The sequence below is a fragment of the Phoxinus phoxinus genome (genome assembly GCF_949152265.1).
Source record: "Phoxinus phoxinus genome assembly, chromosome: 7".
NCBI classification, from domain to species: Eukaryota; Metazoa; Chordata; class Actinopteri; order Cypriniformes; family Leuciscidae; genus Phoxinus; species Phoxinus phoxinus.
In genome coordinates, this window is record NC_136882.1 from 35,816,445 (window position 1) to 35,831,633 (window position 15,189).

At 35.1% G+C, this 15,189-nt stretch overlaps 2 protein-coding genes across 2 annotated transcripts in view; both read right to left on the reverse strand.

The window, feature by feature from the left end:
• Positions 1-177: 177 nt before the first annotated feature.
• Positions 178-8,278, reverse strand: bbs5 (Bardet-Biedl syndrome 5). Its single transcript, XM_079619371.1, has 12 exons — positions 8,058-8,278; positions 6,836-6,918; positions 6,613-6,678; positions 4,431-4,480; positions 4,226-4,353; positions 3,433-3,568; positions 2,487-2,582; positions 2,327-2,389; positions 1,648-1,782; positions 1,340-1,423; positions 1,037-1,060; positions 178-959 (listed from the first exon to the last, which is right to left on the reverse strand). Exons 1-12 carry the CDS (start codon positions 8,117-8,119, stop codon positions 858-860), a joined length of 1,029 nt encoding a protein of 342 aa, XP_079475497.1. The 5' UTR covers positions 8,120-8,278; the 3' UTR covers positions 178-857.
• A 290-nt stretch (positions 8,279-8,568) lies between these two features.
• Positions 8,569-15,189, reverse strand: part of col28a2a (collagen, type XXVIII, alpha 2a) — a 43,744-nt gene continuing 37,123 nt past the window's right edge. The window contains exons 34-36 of the mRNA XM_079617684.1: positions 14,952-15,153; positions 11,878-12,069; positions 8,569-10,403 (exon numbers count right to left, since the gene is read on the reverse strand). Coding sequence (XP_079473810.1) covers positions 10,396-10,403; positions 11,878-12,069; positions 14,952-15,153 — 402 coding nt within the window. The 3' untranslated portion in view covers positions 8,569-10,395. The remainder of the gene's footprint in view (positions 10,404-11,877; positions 12,070-14,951; positions 15,154-15,189) is intronic.

Sequence of the window (15,189 nt, forward strand, 5' to 3'; positions counted from 1 at the left end):
GTCATTTGTACGACTCTCAAAAATGAGTTTATAGTTCTGACTCATTCATGTTCTTCTAAATCCACGTCTGGAAAAGTTCAGCCAAAAGTGAAAATTCTGTCATTATTTATGCTTTCTATTGGGTATATGTTGTGTTGCGTGTTCTTTTGGTGCTTTTCAGCCTATTAAATGCACCGCAAGTAGAAAATAAGTTTAATTTGACATGTTTGTTACACAGGAAAAATAATAGCACACAAGTTTGGATCAACATGAAGGTGAGTAAATAATGATTTTTGTAAAAAATATTCATTTAAATGTTCTTATTTTTGTTTTGTTTTACATTTTGTTGCTTAAAGGGTCAGCAAACAACAGCTGCCGTGAAGCCAGAAAGCAATTATCAGCGCTTCTGGTCATTAGTGAAGTAGTTGAGCTCCTTTAATACATTTTAAACCAGACTCTGTCAAACCCGAGCTAAAAACAGAAGGTGATGGTTTGATCAAGCCACGGCGATCAAAACCGCTGAAACGGGTCATTGGAAAATGGATTAAACACAAAAAACTATTTCCTACTTCACATTCTCTCGTACTTTTATTACAACACAACAGCAAAATTAGCATGTAAAGTCCTCTACGCAAAACAAGCTTACAGTTTCTAATATACAAATATACATACAGTATATATATATTTTTCTATTTATATGCATACATTCAGATATTATACAAAAAGTAACTTATTTTTTTCGAATTATCAAATAGCAAATAAATATTCTGAAAATAAACGCAAATTTAGCTAATTACAAAATTCTTGATGTTGGATGTAAACAATGTATCAAACTATGCAATGCCAAAATACATAACTGTACAGAATGCGTGAGCATTTTAACCCATGACTTCCCAGAGTCCCTGTAGTGTGAATCCATCCTTCAGTTTCTCTATAGCCAGACCCAGCTCTTCGGAAAACACCGGCTCACGATCATGTTGCTTAAGGATCGGGGAAAAAAGATATAATTTAAAAGGATGGATAGACAGATGGATAGACAGATAGACAATATATTTACCTTATTTCCATCTGCAAAATAAGCCTTGAGATGAAAAAGAGATAAAAAATCAGTGATTATATATGTAATATGTATAAAAGGTATATAAAAAAGTATATAATAGAACATTTCCAATGTCAGAATCATCAGACCTCTGCGTAAACATTGTTGATACCTGGCAACAAAAGTCTGTTGTTGGGACATTGTGAGTCGTGGCTTAAGCCGTCTGCTATTTTCAGCATGTGAGACACACACACGCACCGCACTATGTGTTGAAAGCAGAGCGTCATTATCTCTGAGAGTAGCATATGAGGTAAAACTCACGGTAAAAGCATCCGTGTGCTCGTCCGGCTCAATCTCCACGTCATCAGGCGGCTGCTCTACGGTCAGCTCCTCCAGAGGCTGAGGCTGAGAAGAAAGCTCATTTATTCAAATCTTATTGATGCGCTATTTGCCTTTGATTTACAGAAAAGTGCAGGCATAGGTAACAGAGATGCACCTCGGCTAATGGTGTTTTAGAGACAACACAAGACGGAGAGCTCCTTTTAAAAGTATACAATACAGTTTCAAAACAACTGTTTCCAGTATTATCACACATTTCATTATACATGAACACAAATCTGTGTAACTACCTTTTCTTCCATCTCATATTCCACTCCAAAAATGGGGTTTGCAGAGTACACTTTGTGTAAGGAGTTGATTTCCTTCACTGCATCTTGTAACTTGTCCATTGGATCGATCTTGAAACCCAGCACATATCCTCCTGTCTGACAGATGAAGAAAAATTTTTTTTCACAAAATGTTGGCTTCAATTCACACCAGGGAATTAAAATCCACATGGACAACAGTTCCAACGTTCGGGGTCTGTACGATTTTTTGGGAAAGAAGTTTCTTGTCCTCATCAAGGCTGCACGTTTTTATTATTATTATTATATATTTTAAAATGTAATTTATTCCTGTGATGCAAAGCTGAATTTTCAGGATCATTAAAAATCATGTCACATGATCCTTCAGAAATCATACCATAATATGCTGATTTGCTGCTCTTTTCTTATTATTATTGTTGAAAACCATTGTGCTGCTTAATATTTTTGTGGAAAACATGATACATATTTTTCAGGATTCTATGATGAATTGAAAGTTCAAAAGAACAGCATTTATATGAAATGGAAATCTTGTAATTTTATTCTTCTTTTATTTTTTACCAAATCAAATAATAATACACATTTTAAGAATAATTATGCATTAAATACAATGTTGGTGTCGTTATAGATGTTTTTTCAGGAGATCTGGATCCTGGTCCACACTTACCTGTTGAGAGCTCTCAATCACAAGAGCTAGTCCAAATTTAGAGTCTCTAATCCTTATGGAGCGCTTCAAACAAAGGGATAAGAAAAGAAATCATGGTTTTTATAAATACAACTCATTACTGAGGGCTCATTGACTTTTTTGAAGCAGAAGAAACACTCACAATTTGCAGATAGGGAATGCTGACATTGAAGCTCTCGTTCATGTTGGCATGCCACACTATCCTCACGTTAGTAATGAAAAACGTTCCAAGATTACCCTGAAACACAAGGCGGTGCTTAGTTGCTCTCCTCTCCTGTGCATTACAATTACATTTCTTAAAAAAAAAAAAAAAAATGTTGGTCCAGAATGCTTATATCATTTCATTCTGATAATTCTTTTTTAATGCAATTTTTCTGGGAGATTTTTTTTATTTTATTAACCTCTAAATTACTAGATTTGAACAAACAGCACATTCTTTCACTGAAATACAAAATATCTGCAAATAAAATAAAACGTTCAGTTAAAAAAATGCATTGGGTGTCTATGCTGACCTCTTGAGGAAAGAAAATATATATATATAACATGGCATTTCATGACTATTGCCACTAGGTGGCCTTAAAGCTCTGTCTACATGGAGCAAATGAGCATTTTGATCTTTTTTTTGAAAATTGAAAAAGAAAAGAAAAAACATATTGCCCCATTATATGCCCCCCATTTATTTTTAAGGCAATTTCTTGGTGTGTGTTTGTGTGTACATGTGTGTGTATGCATGCAAGTGTTGCATTGGGGATGTTTTATGCTCTCATCCCTTCATCTGTGTGTGTTCTGGATTGAGCCAGATAAAAAAAAAAAATGTTTCCTCCATTTGCCATTCATTCCTATGGGGGTCAAATTGACCCATGAGGAAAGGATTTATTACTATTTTTATTACATTCACAAAATCTCCTTGAATCCAGCCATTTTCCAATTTCAAGTGACAAAACTGACCTCTCCAATGAACACTCAAATTTTAAGAATTAAAAGAAAATGAATTTCGGGTCAAAATGACCCGAGGAAAGTATAAAGGTTAAGGTCACAACAACAGGCTTTAAAATCCTACTAAAACAATAAATAATAACTGAAAATACCTGATCACTAGACAGGTTCCAGACTCCGTTAATTTTGTCATAGACCTGCTCTTGTGGCAGAAGCCTCAGCTGCTTATTCTGAATAAGAGCTCCTCTTAGCTTCAGATCCCGATACATTTTGGAAGTCTCATAAGCTCTGCAAGAAAAATTAATAATTAGTTTGATAACTATTCTATATACCTTATTGTATCTAATAGTTTACATGTCCGAGTAATATTATTAGGGTCAACTAAACAAATAAAAGTAAATAAACATGATCATTTTGTTCCGTTTTTTAGCTATTTGTCCAATGCTTTATCTTATGCAAAATTGCATTTCCTTTTATTGACACTTTCCTATAATAATATTTCTTCTATTATTATAAAAAGGTGACTATATATATATTTTTTTTAAAGTTACTCATTTAGTACATTTATACTAAATCCAACCAATCATTTATCTTTTGTGGTATATTTTGTGTGCTGTGCTAAATAAATATAGCTTGTTGCTCTTTAATCTTACAATACATACCCATGACTACATCTTATTACATTTTTAAAATGACTAAAACATATTTTGTTCTAACTCCTGTTCAAAATACTTTTGAACTGTTCACATAAAAAATGTGGTATTTAATATTATGCAATTAACAGAATAAATTTCCTTGAGTGTTTTCTAGATTCAACTACAGATCTCGCTATACTGTAGATTTAAAGATGAGTCCGTTAATTAACAAAAACAAAGCCAATATATCAACTCAAAAAATAAATAAAAAATGTGTCACTCATCTTGTCATTATGTATAACACAAGTACCTGTGAACAGCAATGACAGATGTAAACAGTCTTGGACTTCCTGGAACCACGTTCGTGAATATGAACTCAAATCTAGTGTTATTAGATTTGGTTAATATGTAAAGCGCTTCGGTCTGACCTCTCAGTTTCTGGAAAAAAAGGGGGAATTTGACATCATCTATATGGGCTATTAAAAGTGATTCTGATGTGAAGGAAGATGACTCACTGAATTTGCTGTCCTCGTGGTGATGTTAATAATACAGTTGTATCCCACAGCTGTTAATAAACACAAAAGACAGAATGTGTCAGATAATGATTGACGGTTCTGATAGTAAACATCCCTCTGATGCACAAATTATTAAATCACAAATTAATTTTTAACTTAAAAAACAAGAAAACAATCTACATCTGTCCAGTGCAATAAAAAATGGAGTTTTTATTTATTTAGATATTTTCATTGTAGTAATTAAAGATTGAACCTAAAAATTGAACCTAAGCTCTTTTTGTTTATCTACCCGAGTTAACCTTTCGTGTAAAATCATAATTAGAATGGAAACGCCACTTTTAAGATTGACCGTATTTTCGTTTTAGGTTAAAAGCCCTTTTGAATGGGAGTGCATGGGGCACTTCTAAGATAGCACCAAAATCTCTATTTAAAGGAACACTCCGACTTTTTGGGACTTTATCCTATTCAACTTATCTCCCAGAGTTAGATAAATCCATACATACCTTTTTCATCTCCGTGTGTGCTATGAGTCTGTTTGACGCACCCACCGCTAGCCTAGCTTAGCACAAAGACTGGATGTAAATGGTTGCAGCTAGCATACTAATCCAAATAAGTGACAAAATAACGCAAACATTTTCCTATTTACATGTTGTGATTTGTATAGTCACAGAGTGTACAAAAAACAAAGTCAAATGAGACACAGACATATTTTAACCGTATAAATACTGGGAACTATATTCTCTGAAGCCGAAGCACTGCTACTTGGGCGGAGTGATAACCGCAGCACCTGAGACGCGCCGTGGTGAGGAGCAGAGAGTTCGCCAGGTGCGCTGCGGTTATCACTCCGCCCTATATTCAGGGAATATAGTTCCCAGTATTTATACGGTTAAAATATGTCTGTGTCTCATGTGACTTTGTTTTTTGCACACTCTGTGACTATATAAATCACAACATGTATATAGGAAACTGTTTGCGTTATTTTGTCACTTATTTGGATTAGTATGCTAGCTGCAACCATTCACATCCAGTCTTTGTGCTAAGCTAGGCTAGCGGTGGGTGCGTCAAACAGACTTATAGCACGCACGGAGATGAAAAAGGTATGTATGGACTTATCTAACTCTGGGGGATACGTTGAATAGGCTAAAGTCCCAAAAAGTCGGAGTGTTCCTTTAAAGAAGGCTTGACACAACATGAAACTGTGCTCGAAGTATCACCAGGGGCTCTACACATGGATTTCAAGCCATTGCTCCACTAGAAACAATTCCTCCTTTGAATATATTTAAACATTTACTGCAGTATAAAATGAATGAATCATGTTGCTGTTTTACTTAATTTATTGATTTATGATAACTATTGTGCTTTGACTGTCTAGAATGTCTTATGTGTTATATGTTTATGTGTGCCTTGTAATATGGCCATCTTGGCCAGGACTCCCTGGAAGAAGAGATTTCTTTTAATCTCAATGGGACCTTCCTGGAAAAATAAAGGATAATAATAATAATGAACTTGAGCATTGACTGTCTACATTGTTTGAGTACAAAGTTTACTAAAAAGAAAGGGTTTGAACAACTCACTGTGGCTGTTGTTCTTCCCGGCCGCCGGCATTTTGTCAGTCAAAAATAGTCGATCTGCATCACTGAATCATTTCATTATTATATGAGGATCCTTTTTCAAATACAAGGTCAATATTGATTCCTGTTACGTTGCATTCGGAGATCGACTACTTTTGACTGACAAAATTCCAGCCACCGGAAACACTGATAAAGTGATTAGTACAAAACCTTTCTTTTTAGTAAACTGGTGTACACAAACAGTGAATTCAATGCTCAAGTTCACGTGTAGAGCCCCTGGTGACACTTAAAGCACAGTTGAGCCGTCTTAGTGTTTTAAATTTATCAAGATTATCAAGATTTTGATGCTATCATTGTAGTTCCCCATGCACTTCCATTCAAAAGACATTTTTACCTACGAAAATACGGTCAATCTTAAAAGTGGTGTTTCCATTCTAATTATGCTTTTACACTAAAGTTTGACATGGGTAGATAAACAAAAAGAGCCTAGGTTCAATTTTGGCAACAGTTACACTTTAACCCTAATTATATTCTGTTCAATAGAGGGTGACAAAGACTCACTATGAAGAGCTGCAACAGAGATTATTATTTAATATCACTCAAATACTTACACAAGTTGACTCTTGGCAGTGCCAATGAATGCCAGATTATCCTCAAATTGGTCACCAGGAGTCTTCCTATATGAAGCACAAAACAAGACGTGACATTACAATAACCAAAACAATATAGAATATAAACAAGACAATTCATGATATTTTACATGACAATAATCTAATAAAAAAAACAATAAAGGTAACCGCAAGTTATTAGGATGACGTGGCCACATTTAATCACCTCTATCGCCATTATTTCCCTTCGTGTCCTCGATGGAGTCCAGGCAGTCGATGAGTGCTTCACCCGGTCTGGTTTTCATCTGCCTTAAAAGAAACATTAAATCACTTACTGTTGTCTGAGAGGAAAATAAAACATAACCCGAGTCTAAAATGCAAGTTTGAGCTGTTTTAAGTGAAAGAAACTTACACTGACATATCTTAAAATCTGTCACTGCAATGGTTTTCTCTCAAGATTCACATCAGAAAAGTGACGTTTATAAAAGCTAATTAAATGTCCTAATTAAACTACGGCTTAACACTGGCTTAATCTAAACTCTGTCTGTGAAACCAGACCTAAATGGGTTATTTTACAATAAGTACAGATACACTACCATGAATGTTATAAAGACTGATCATTGAAAAGTGGATGTTTGTATAAAGCTTTTTTTTCTTTCTTGGAAGCACCTTTGCACCATATTTTGCACATGTAATGAAAATAAAGTGTAAAACAGTATAAAGTTCAAATGTAAAAAAGTGTCACGATCCTGAAGGCATGATTATATGCCTTATATGTATTATATTTTTATATGCATTTTACATTTATTTATATGTTAATCATACATAAATTATAATAGTATTATTTTAGTATTTATACTATAATAGTTGTTATTAATATTTTGAAATAGCCTTTATTTGTGTATGTACAGTTTTTATTTTAGTTTTAGTTACATTTTTAGTAATTTTGTTAGTTTGTGTGCTTTCATAATTTTTTTTAGGTTTTTATATTACTATTTAGGATTTATTTATTTATTTCCAGATTATTTCCAGAACTTATTTCCATTAGTTAACAAGACACAATTTCTAATGATCGTTTAGTTTGTTTTTCATCTAATAATCATATTCATTTTTTTCAGCTTTAATTAAATTAACACAAATGTTTTTAATAGCTTTATTTAGTGAACATTTACAATAATAACCTTGATGATAGTTTAACTATAAACACCTTATTGACACTTTATCACTAAAATTAAATCAATTGACTGACTCAAATGCATGAACTATTAATATAAACATGAATGTTTCAAGCGCATCATAGGGAAACACTTGTACGGTTAATTTACACAGAAAGTGTCCAGCTAGTTCACTGTTAATGTAACTGTTATCTGATTTAATTAATTCATGCCATTAGCTTCTCAGCTAACGTTAACGTTAGTAAATTAGATTAGATTAGCGCGGGGACTTACTGCGGAGTGATGTCAAATCTCACGTCTCTGTCCTCCCAGAGTGCGTCTAACACTGACGCCATGATTAGGCAGCGTTTTATAAGCAAATGAAACCAAAGAAATATGTTTTTCCTCCGATAAGCACTGAAACCCTCTCACTCGCTCCGTAAGAGGATTTAGCACAGAGCACAGCAGAGCGTCTTCACGTCACCACGGTAACATCAGTGAGTACGGCGGGCCGCGAGGGACAAACTTCGAAGATCTAAAAGTAGATCTATTCAGTTTTTAGCGAACTCACTCAAATAAGAGAACACACCACAAAACCATTCCTTTATATATTAATAATTTTATATGATTATACTGTACATATTATAGTATATACTAGCTATATTAAGTTGTCAGGATTAATATTTTTAAATCAGCTATCTACATTAGATTATTATGTTATCTATAATAAATTAAATTATAGTTACTTGTGAATTATTTTGGTTACAGATGTTCAGTAACAAGCACACTGTTAGACATCATTATTAAACAAACATTTTATTCAAGAATTCCACAAAATAATACCTAAAAATATATAATTTGCACAAAACAGTCAAAATGTCCATGTCTACAATTATTTCAGACAACAATTAGAACAGGGTTGGTTCATAATTTTTTTTACAAAAAAATATTTTGAATACAAAATTCAGGATTGCAAAGCTATTTTGTCTGAAAAACACTATAAAGCCACTGTGACACATGAAAAATAATATATACAAAATGTTTTCGGTTTTGAAAATCATAATTGCATTTACATTATTACAACTTAGTGACTTGCTTGATATTCTTTTACTCCCTACAAAATGATAATATACCTATAAAACCCTCAAGACATCTTTTATGATGTTTCTGCAACCTGCTAAATCCTGCCTGTGTCTTTATTCAAGTCACAAATTGTATATGATTTTTTTAAATAAAATAAAACAAAACATATATATACACAATCAATTCCCAGTGAAGGTTGTAAATAATATTTCTGCATGTCACAACTGTCACATGTAGAGCAGTGCACAGATTCTCAGTGGATACCAAGACAAATAAGAAAGATCTGTTGTGCTTATAAAGGAATAGCCATGAAAGCTTCACACTAACACCCGTGTTTCACTTTAGGCACATGTAAGACACGTAACTACTCTCGTTCATGTTCAGAACACAAATGAAGATCTTTTTGATGAAATCAAAATAAATTTCTGTCCCTCCATTGACCGCTCAATTCATATGGATTAGTTTCACGACCTCTTTATGAACTTTTGAAGGGTCAAAGTGGTAGTTGCTTATCTGTCAATGGAGGCACAGAAAGCTATCAGATTTCATCAGAAATATCTTAATTTGTGTTCTGAACATGAACGAAAGTCTTACGGGTCTGGAACTACATTAGGGTGAGTAATTAATTACAGATTTTTTTTTTTTGGTTGAAAATAATAACTCTTTTCCGGCAATCCATGTTTTCACTGCTATACGGTAGGGGGCGCTATTGCGCATGTTTTGAAAGAGTACAGAATCTTCGGATTCAAAAACAAGCGAAGAAGAAGCAGAAACAACAAGGAAACCAGACGTTGAAAAACAACGGCTCTGAAGGAAACAACAAGCCGAGCCATGAAGCATTGTGTATTCACACGCGCATGTAAGTTAATGTGGTCATCAAACATTCAACAGCACATAAATCATAAATTGGCTAATGTTACTGAATGAAATGTCAACCCAGGAAGAGGTACAGGACTGTCATGCTTTGGGGGTGTCGATGGACGCGTTCTGAATCCGATCCAGAAGTAACGTTAGTCTTTATTATTAGGGACTGTTCGTTTATTATTAACATTTATTTTGTAATGTCTATTTTCAATGTTACAAAATACAATAAAACATTTGGGTGACCCTCCCCCTAGACTATTTTTTTTTGGATGACCCTCCCCTCAACAAAGAATAAAAAGACATGATCCTCCTCTATTTTCCTCCGGTGGTCCATTCCATAAATACCGAACGGATAAAGCTGCAATAAAATATTTTTCTGTTTGTTTTCAAAGCAGAGGCTCTGTTCATTCTTTGAATATATTGTAGGTGATATTCTTACAAAACAAAATATTCTGGAGGCCATGAAAGTTTTTTTGGTTTTAATGATCAAAGATGCTGGTGTTGGCTAGCAACTTTGTAAAAAAAAAAAATCGCTGGCGGGAAAGAGTTAAAGTCGGGGAACATTTTTATGATATAAAAAGAAGTGACGGAAGTGGGCATCTGTCATTTGAGGTACATCATCACCAGCATAAAGTTCATTTATTGAGGTTGAGTGTAGAATGACCGATGTAGATCTTCATCCAGTTTAGCCAGCTATAAAAAACAAAGGCAGAAAAAGTCAGTAAAAGATGCCAGAAAGATGTAAAGCTTTGCAGATGTTAAAGGAAAGTTCTGTTTTTGACAGTATTTGTTATATACTGTAATGTTCTCAAGTATTGCGTCTGTAATGCATTGCCAAAAGTTTATCTAGACAACTTTATTGTTCAAATCCTTTTACTAAATAATTCACATTGCTTTAGCAAAAATAATTTCACATTTCTGAGTTAGTGAGTTAATGAGTCCATACATGAGTTTATGTAACTGTGGTTTAGGTATTTATGTATAAAAATTATATTAAATTTACATTAAAACCAATATTTTGAATTTCAGTTTTCATTTTAGAATAAGTTTTAGTAATTTTGTTATGTGATTGTGTATTTTTTTTATTATTTTAATTTTTTTTAAATATTAATAATAATATTAAAATATTTATACAGTATAAAACTTACTTTTTCTGTTTTAGTAAAATTAGTATTTCAACTTATTTCAGTTAGTTGCTAAAGCAACAGCTCTAATTTTTAAGTAAACATTTTTTCATCTAACAATCATATTTGGTATTTCCGCTCATTTTTAATTACAGAGAATAATTTCAATTATTCAATAATTTAGTTTTAGTTAACAATAGCAACACTGGCCAGAATGAGAAGTCTTTAAGGCTTAACTTCAATAAATGTAACTAAAATTATTGTAATAATTGCAATAATAATCACAATGCTGCTGTTGACTGAGCTTAACTTAAACCTAGAACATTCCCTAAAGATTTATTTTAACTAGGAGAATTCAGACTTAAGTTTTTCGTTTATTATTATATTGGTGCATGTGCATGAAAATAGTTAAATATCTAAAAATAGAAAACCTTGATTATTTTAACTAGATTTTTTGCTGTATTTGAATTCTTGCATTACATTTTATGTTTTTCAATTTGTATTTATATTTTTCAATATAAATGGTAACAATAAAAAACATATTTAATATAATTTGTATTCATTATTATTTTATGTTATAAAATATAATTCGTATGATACTTATTAGGGCTGTTAAACGATTAATCGCGATTAATCGCATCCAAAATAAAAGTTTGTGTTTACATAATAAATGTGTGTGTACTGTGTATAATTATTTTATATATTTAAATACACACACATGCTTGTATATATTTAAGAAATATTTGCATGTATATACTGTATATAGATGTATATATAATTTATATTAAATATAAATTATAAATATTTTATATATAAATAAATTTTTTTTCTTAAATATATACATGAACGTGTGTGTATTTATATATACAAAATAATTATACACAGTACACACACATTTATTATGCAAACACAAACTTTTATTTTGGATGCGATTAATCGATATTAATCGTTTACCAACCCTAATACTTATCAGCCTATGTATTAACGCTAATATTTGTGTTTTATAACAACTGCAACTCGATGTGTGCAGGAGTGAATAATACCTGTGCTGGCGAGGACACACGTCTTCTTGCATTCTTCTTCTGTCTGGAAGCGGTTGTCGTTGCCCTGACAGCCTCCATACCAGAACTGAGCGCAAGCGTTCGCCTGTTTGTCGTAGTACCAGCGAATGATGTAGTCTCTACAGGAACCCTGACTGAGACTGAGCAGACACCGAGGATCCAGGGGAGCTGATTCTGACAAACCGCAGAAGAAGAGAAAGTAAGATCAGGATGCTTTTTTACACTTTCAACTGTCTTTAGTGTGTAATGTTGCTGTTTGAGAATGAAAATGCTCGGCAAAGCTACAAAGTCACTCCAATGGGAGTTATTCTCTATGTCAGTGTCACTGTTTCTGAACTCCCTGAAACGCCTCCACTGTAGTCTTGAGTTTTCTTCCGGGTACGAACGTCACAACATTCCTCATTTAAATAATTCAACCTACGAATAGAAGGCATAGGCAAAAAAGGGCAGAGGCTTGGTTGAGGTGAGTTAGTAGTGTGTTGGTTTAGGTAAGGGGCGGGACATTTACGAAACACGCTCAAAGCGGTTGACCAATCACAACTCACCGGTCCATCCAACCAATCAGAGCACATTGTGCTTTTCAGAAGGAGGGGCTTCATAGGCCCCATTTACACTGCATGGTTCAAGTGACCCAATTGACTCTTCGCTAAGCCACGCCCAAAAACCGCCACTGGCCAATCGTGGCTTAGCAACCGTAACTAGGCGCGGGAGGTCTGGCAAGCTTACGAGCGAGGGAAACATGCCGAAGCGTTGTGCGTATGGATTGTGCAAATCTGATCCTAAAAGTTTGGACGGTGGGTGGAATTTTTTCCCTTCCCGAAACCTAAAAGCCGAGGTGAGAAATGCTGGGCGTGGATCAAGCAGTGTGGGACGCCCCATTCACAACTAAATGTCCACACGATTAACAAAAACACCTATTGCTTGGAAATAATGACGGTTTCTTTGTTCATAATGCATATATTTGAACGTAAAATAAGACGATTAAAGGCAAGACGGAGGCTCATGACATACTTTTAAATATATTTCAGCATTTTGTTAATCGACGGCCTACTACCCCTGAGTACCTTTACCGCAATCCGGTCGCGGCTCTCCCGGTGTTAGTGTTATTCCTCAAGATTTATGGATGAGCTGTTTGATTTATAATTATTAGATTATTTTCACATTTCACTTACCCTGCTGTGCATGAACATAGCTGTTCCTCAATTTGTGTGTTTCCCATTTGAATGGTCAGCGTATGAGGCGGCTGCTGCTAGCGCTGGGACCTATAGGCTTTAGCTTCAATTTTGATGAAATTATTCTCTAATCGGTTGCATATTATGTCGTGGATATATCCCTTGAATGCATGTTGCAGTCCCTTTTGTCTTGCTTTCTCAGATATTTCACCTGAACATTTTACCTGGATATATCACCTGGATATTTTCGCCAAAAATGACTAATTATCTCCTTGGGAATGTCTGACACTGGTGCACACACACTGAAATATACTTGCCAGGCGTAGCAACAGTAACTAAGGAGGGCGGGGCTTAGCGAAGGGTCAGTTCCGATTTTTTCCTCTCATGTGGCACAGATCGGATATGACCGGCGAACGTGTTAGCAGGAAAAAAGCACATAGATTATGATATTCTCAGATCGGTGTCAGGCCTCACTCATATGTGGAAATAAATCTGATATGAATCGGATACGTGCATTTGCGTCTGCCATGTAAGCAGACAAATCGGATATTCCCCAGTAAATCCGAGTCGTACGTCATTAAAGGAACACTCCGACTTTTTGGGACTTTAGCCTATTCACCTTATCCCCCAGAGTTAGATAAGTCCATACATACCTTTTTCATCTCCGTGTGTGCTATGAGTCTGTTTGACGCACCCACCGCTAGCCTAGCTTAGCACAAAGACTGGATGTAAATGGTTGCAGCTAGCATACTAATCCAAATAAGTCACAAAATAACGCAAACATTTTCCTATTTACATGTTGTGATTTGTATAGTCACAGAGTGTACAAAAAAACAAAGTCACATGAGACACAGACATATTTTAACCGTATAAATACTGGGAACTATATTCTCTGAAGGCGAAGCACTGCTACTTGGGCGGAGTGATAACCGCAGCACCTGAGACGCGCCGTGGTGAGGAGCAGAGAGTTCGTTCAGAGCGCGTCTGAACGAACAGGTATGCTACAACAATATGCTAGCTGCAACCATTCACATCCAGTCTTTGTGCTAAGCTAGGCTAGCGGTGGGTGCGTCAAACAGACTTATAGCACGCACGGAGATGAAAAAGGTATGTATGGACTTATCTAACTCTGGGGGATAAGGTGAATAGGCTAAAGTCCCAAAAAGTCGGAGTGTTCCTTTAAAAAAGGGTCACATGCGATCTGCGATCACAGCTGTGATCACATGACTTATTAATGGCGTGATGGAGGACGAAGGCTCAACACAGTGGAGTAATGCGGAGGTTGAATGTCTTTTGAGCCTTTGGGGCGAAGAGACATTGCAGGCAAAAATGCAGGGTTGTACCAAAATAAATCTGTGTTTGAAGAGATTTCAGGAGAGATGAGGAGGCACGGTTTTAAGCGCTCGTGGCTACAGTGCCAACTTAAAATAAAAAGTTTAAAATGCAAACTCAAAGCGGTCAAAACACTGGATAATAATTTTGTCTGCTTCTGCATCCATTGCATATCGCGCTGTTTTTCTTCCTTTTCCGGGTCAGAACGTCTACATTGGGTTGTTTCAGCAGTGTATTGTAAATGCAAATATCGGATACGGGTCACTTTTAAAAGATGATGTAACTTAAGCGAGTCGTCAATTTTTTTTTTATTTAGTCAGCAAATTGGAATTTGGCATCAAGACCTGCAGTGTAAATGCAGACATAGAGACAGGAACTAAACCAGAGTGTTACTGACAGACTGGAAGAGAGGTGCCGCAATAATGTCAAATGTGTGAAAAATAAGACCCCAAAAACAAATCAAGACTTTATAGAAAGGCATAATAGTAAATGACCAAAATTTGCATTTAGCTGGAGAATGTTGGTGTGTAGTGCAATGTGTTTCCTCGTTACCTTTTATCACTACAGGACGAGGCTTGGCGTTCACATTCACCGAGGTAGAGTGTGTCGACACTGATGAAGAGACTGATACTGATGATGACGAAGAGGTTCCTGGCTGTACAGGTTGGACAGTCTTATTGACAACAGCAATGGTGCCTTTACTTTGAGTTTGTGTATTTATGTCAAGATCCTCTTCTTCATAGTCCTCCTCCACCTGCACAGCAGCCACAACACACACTCAGACAGCGCC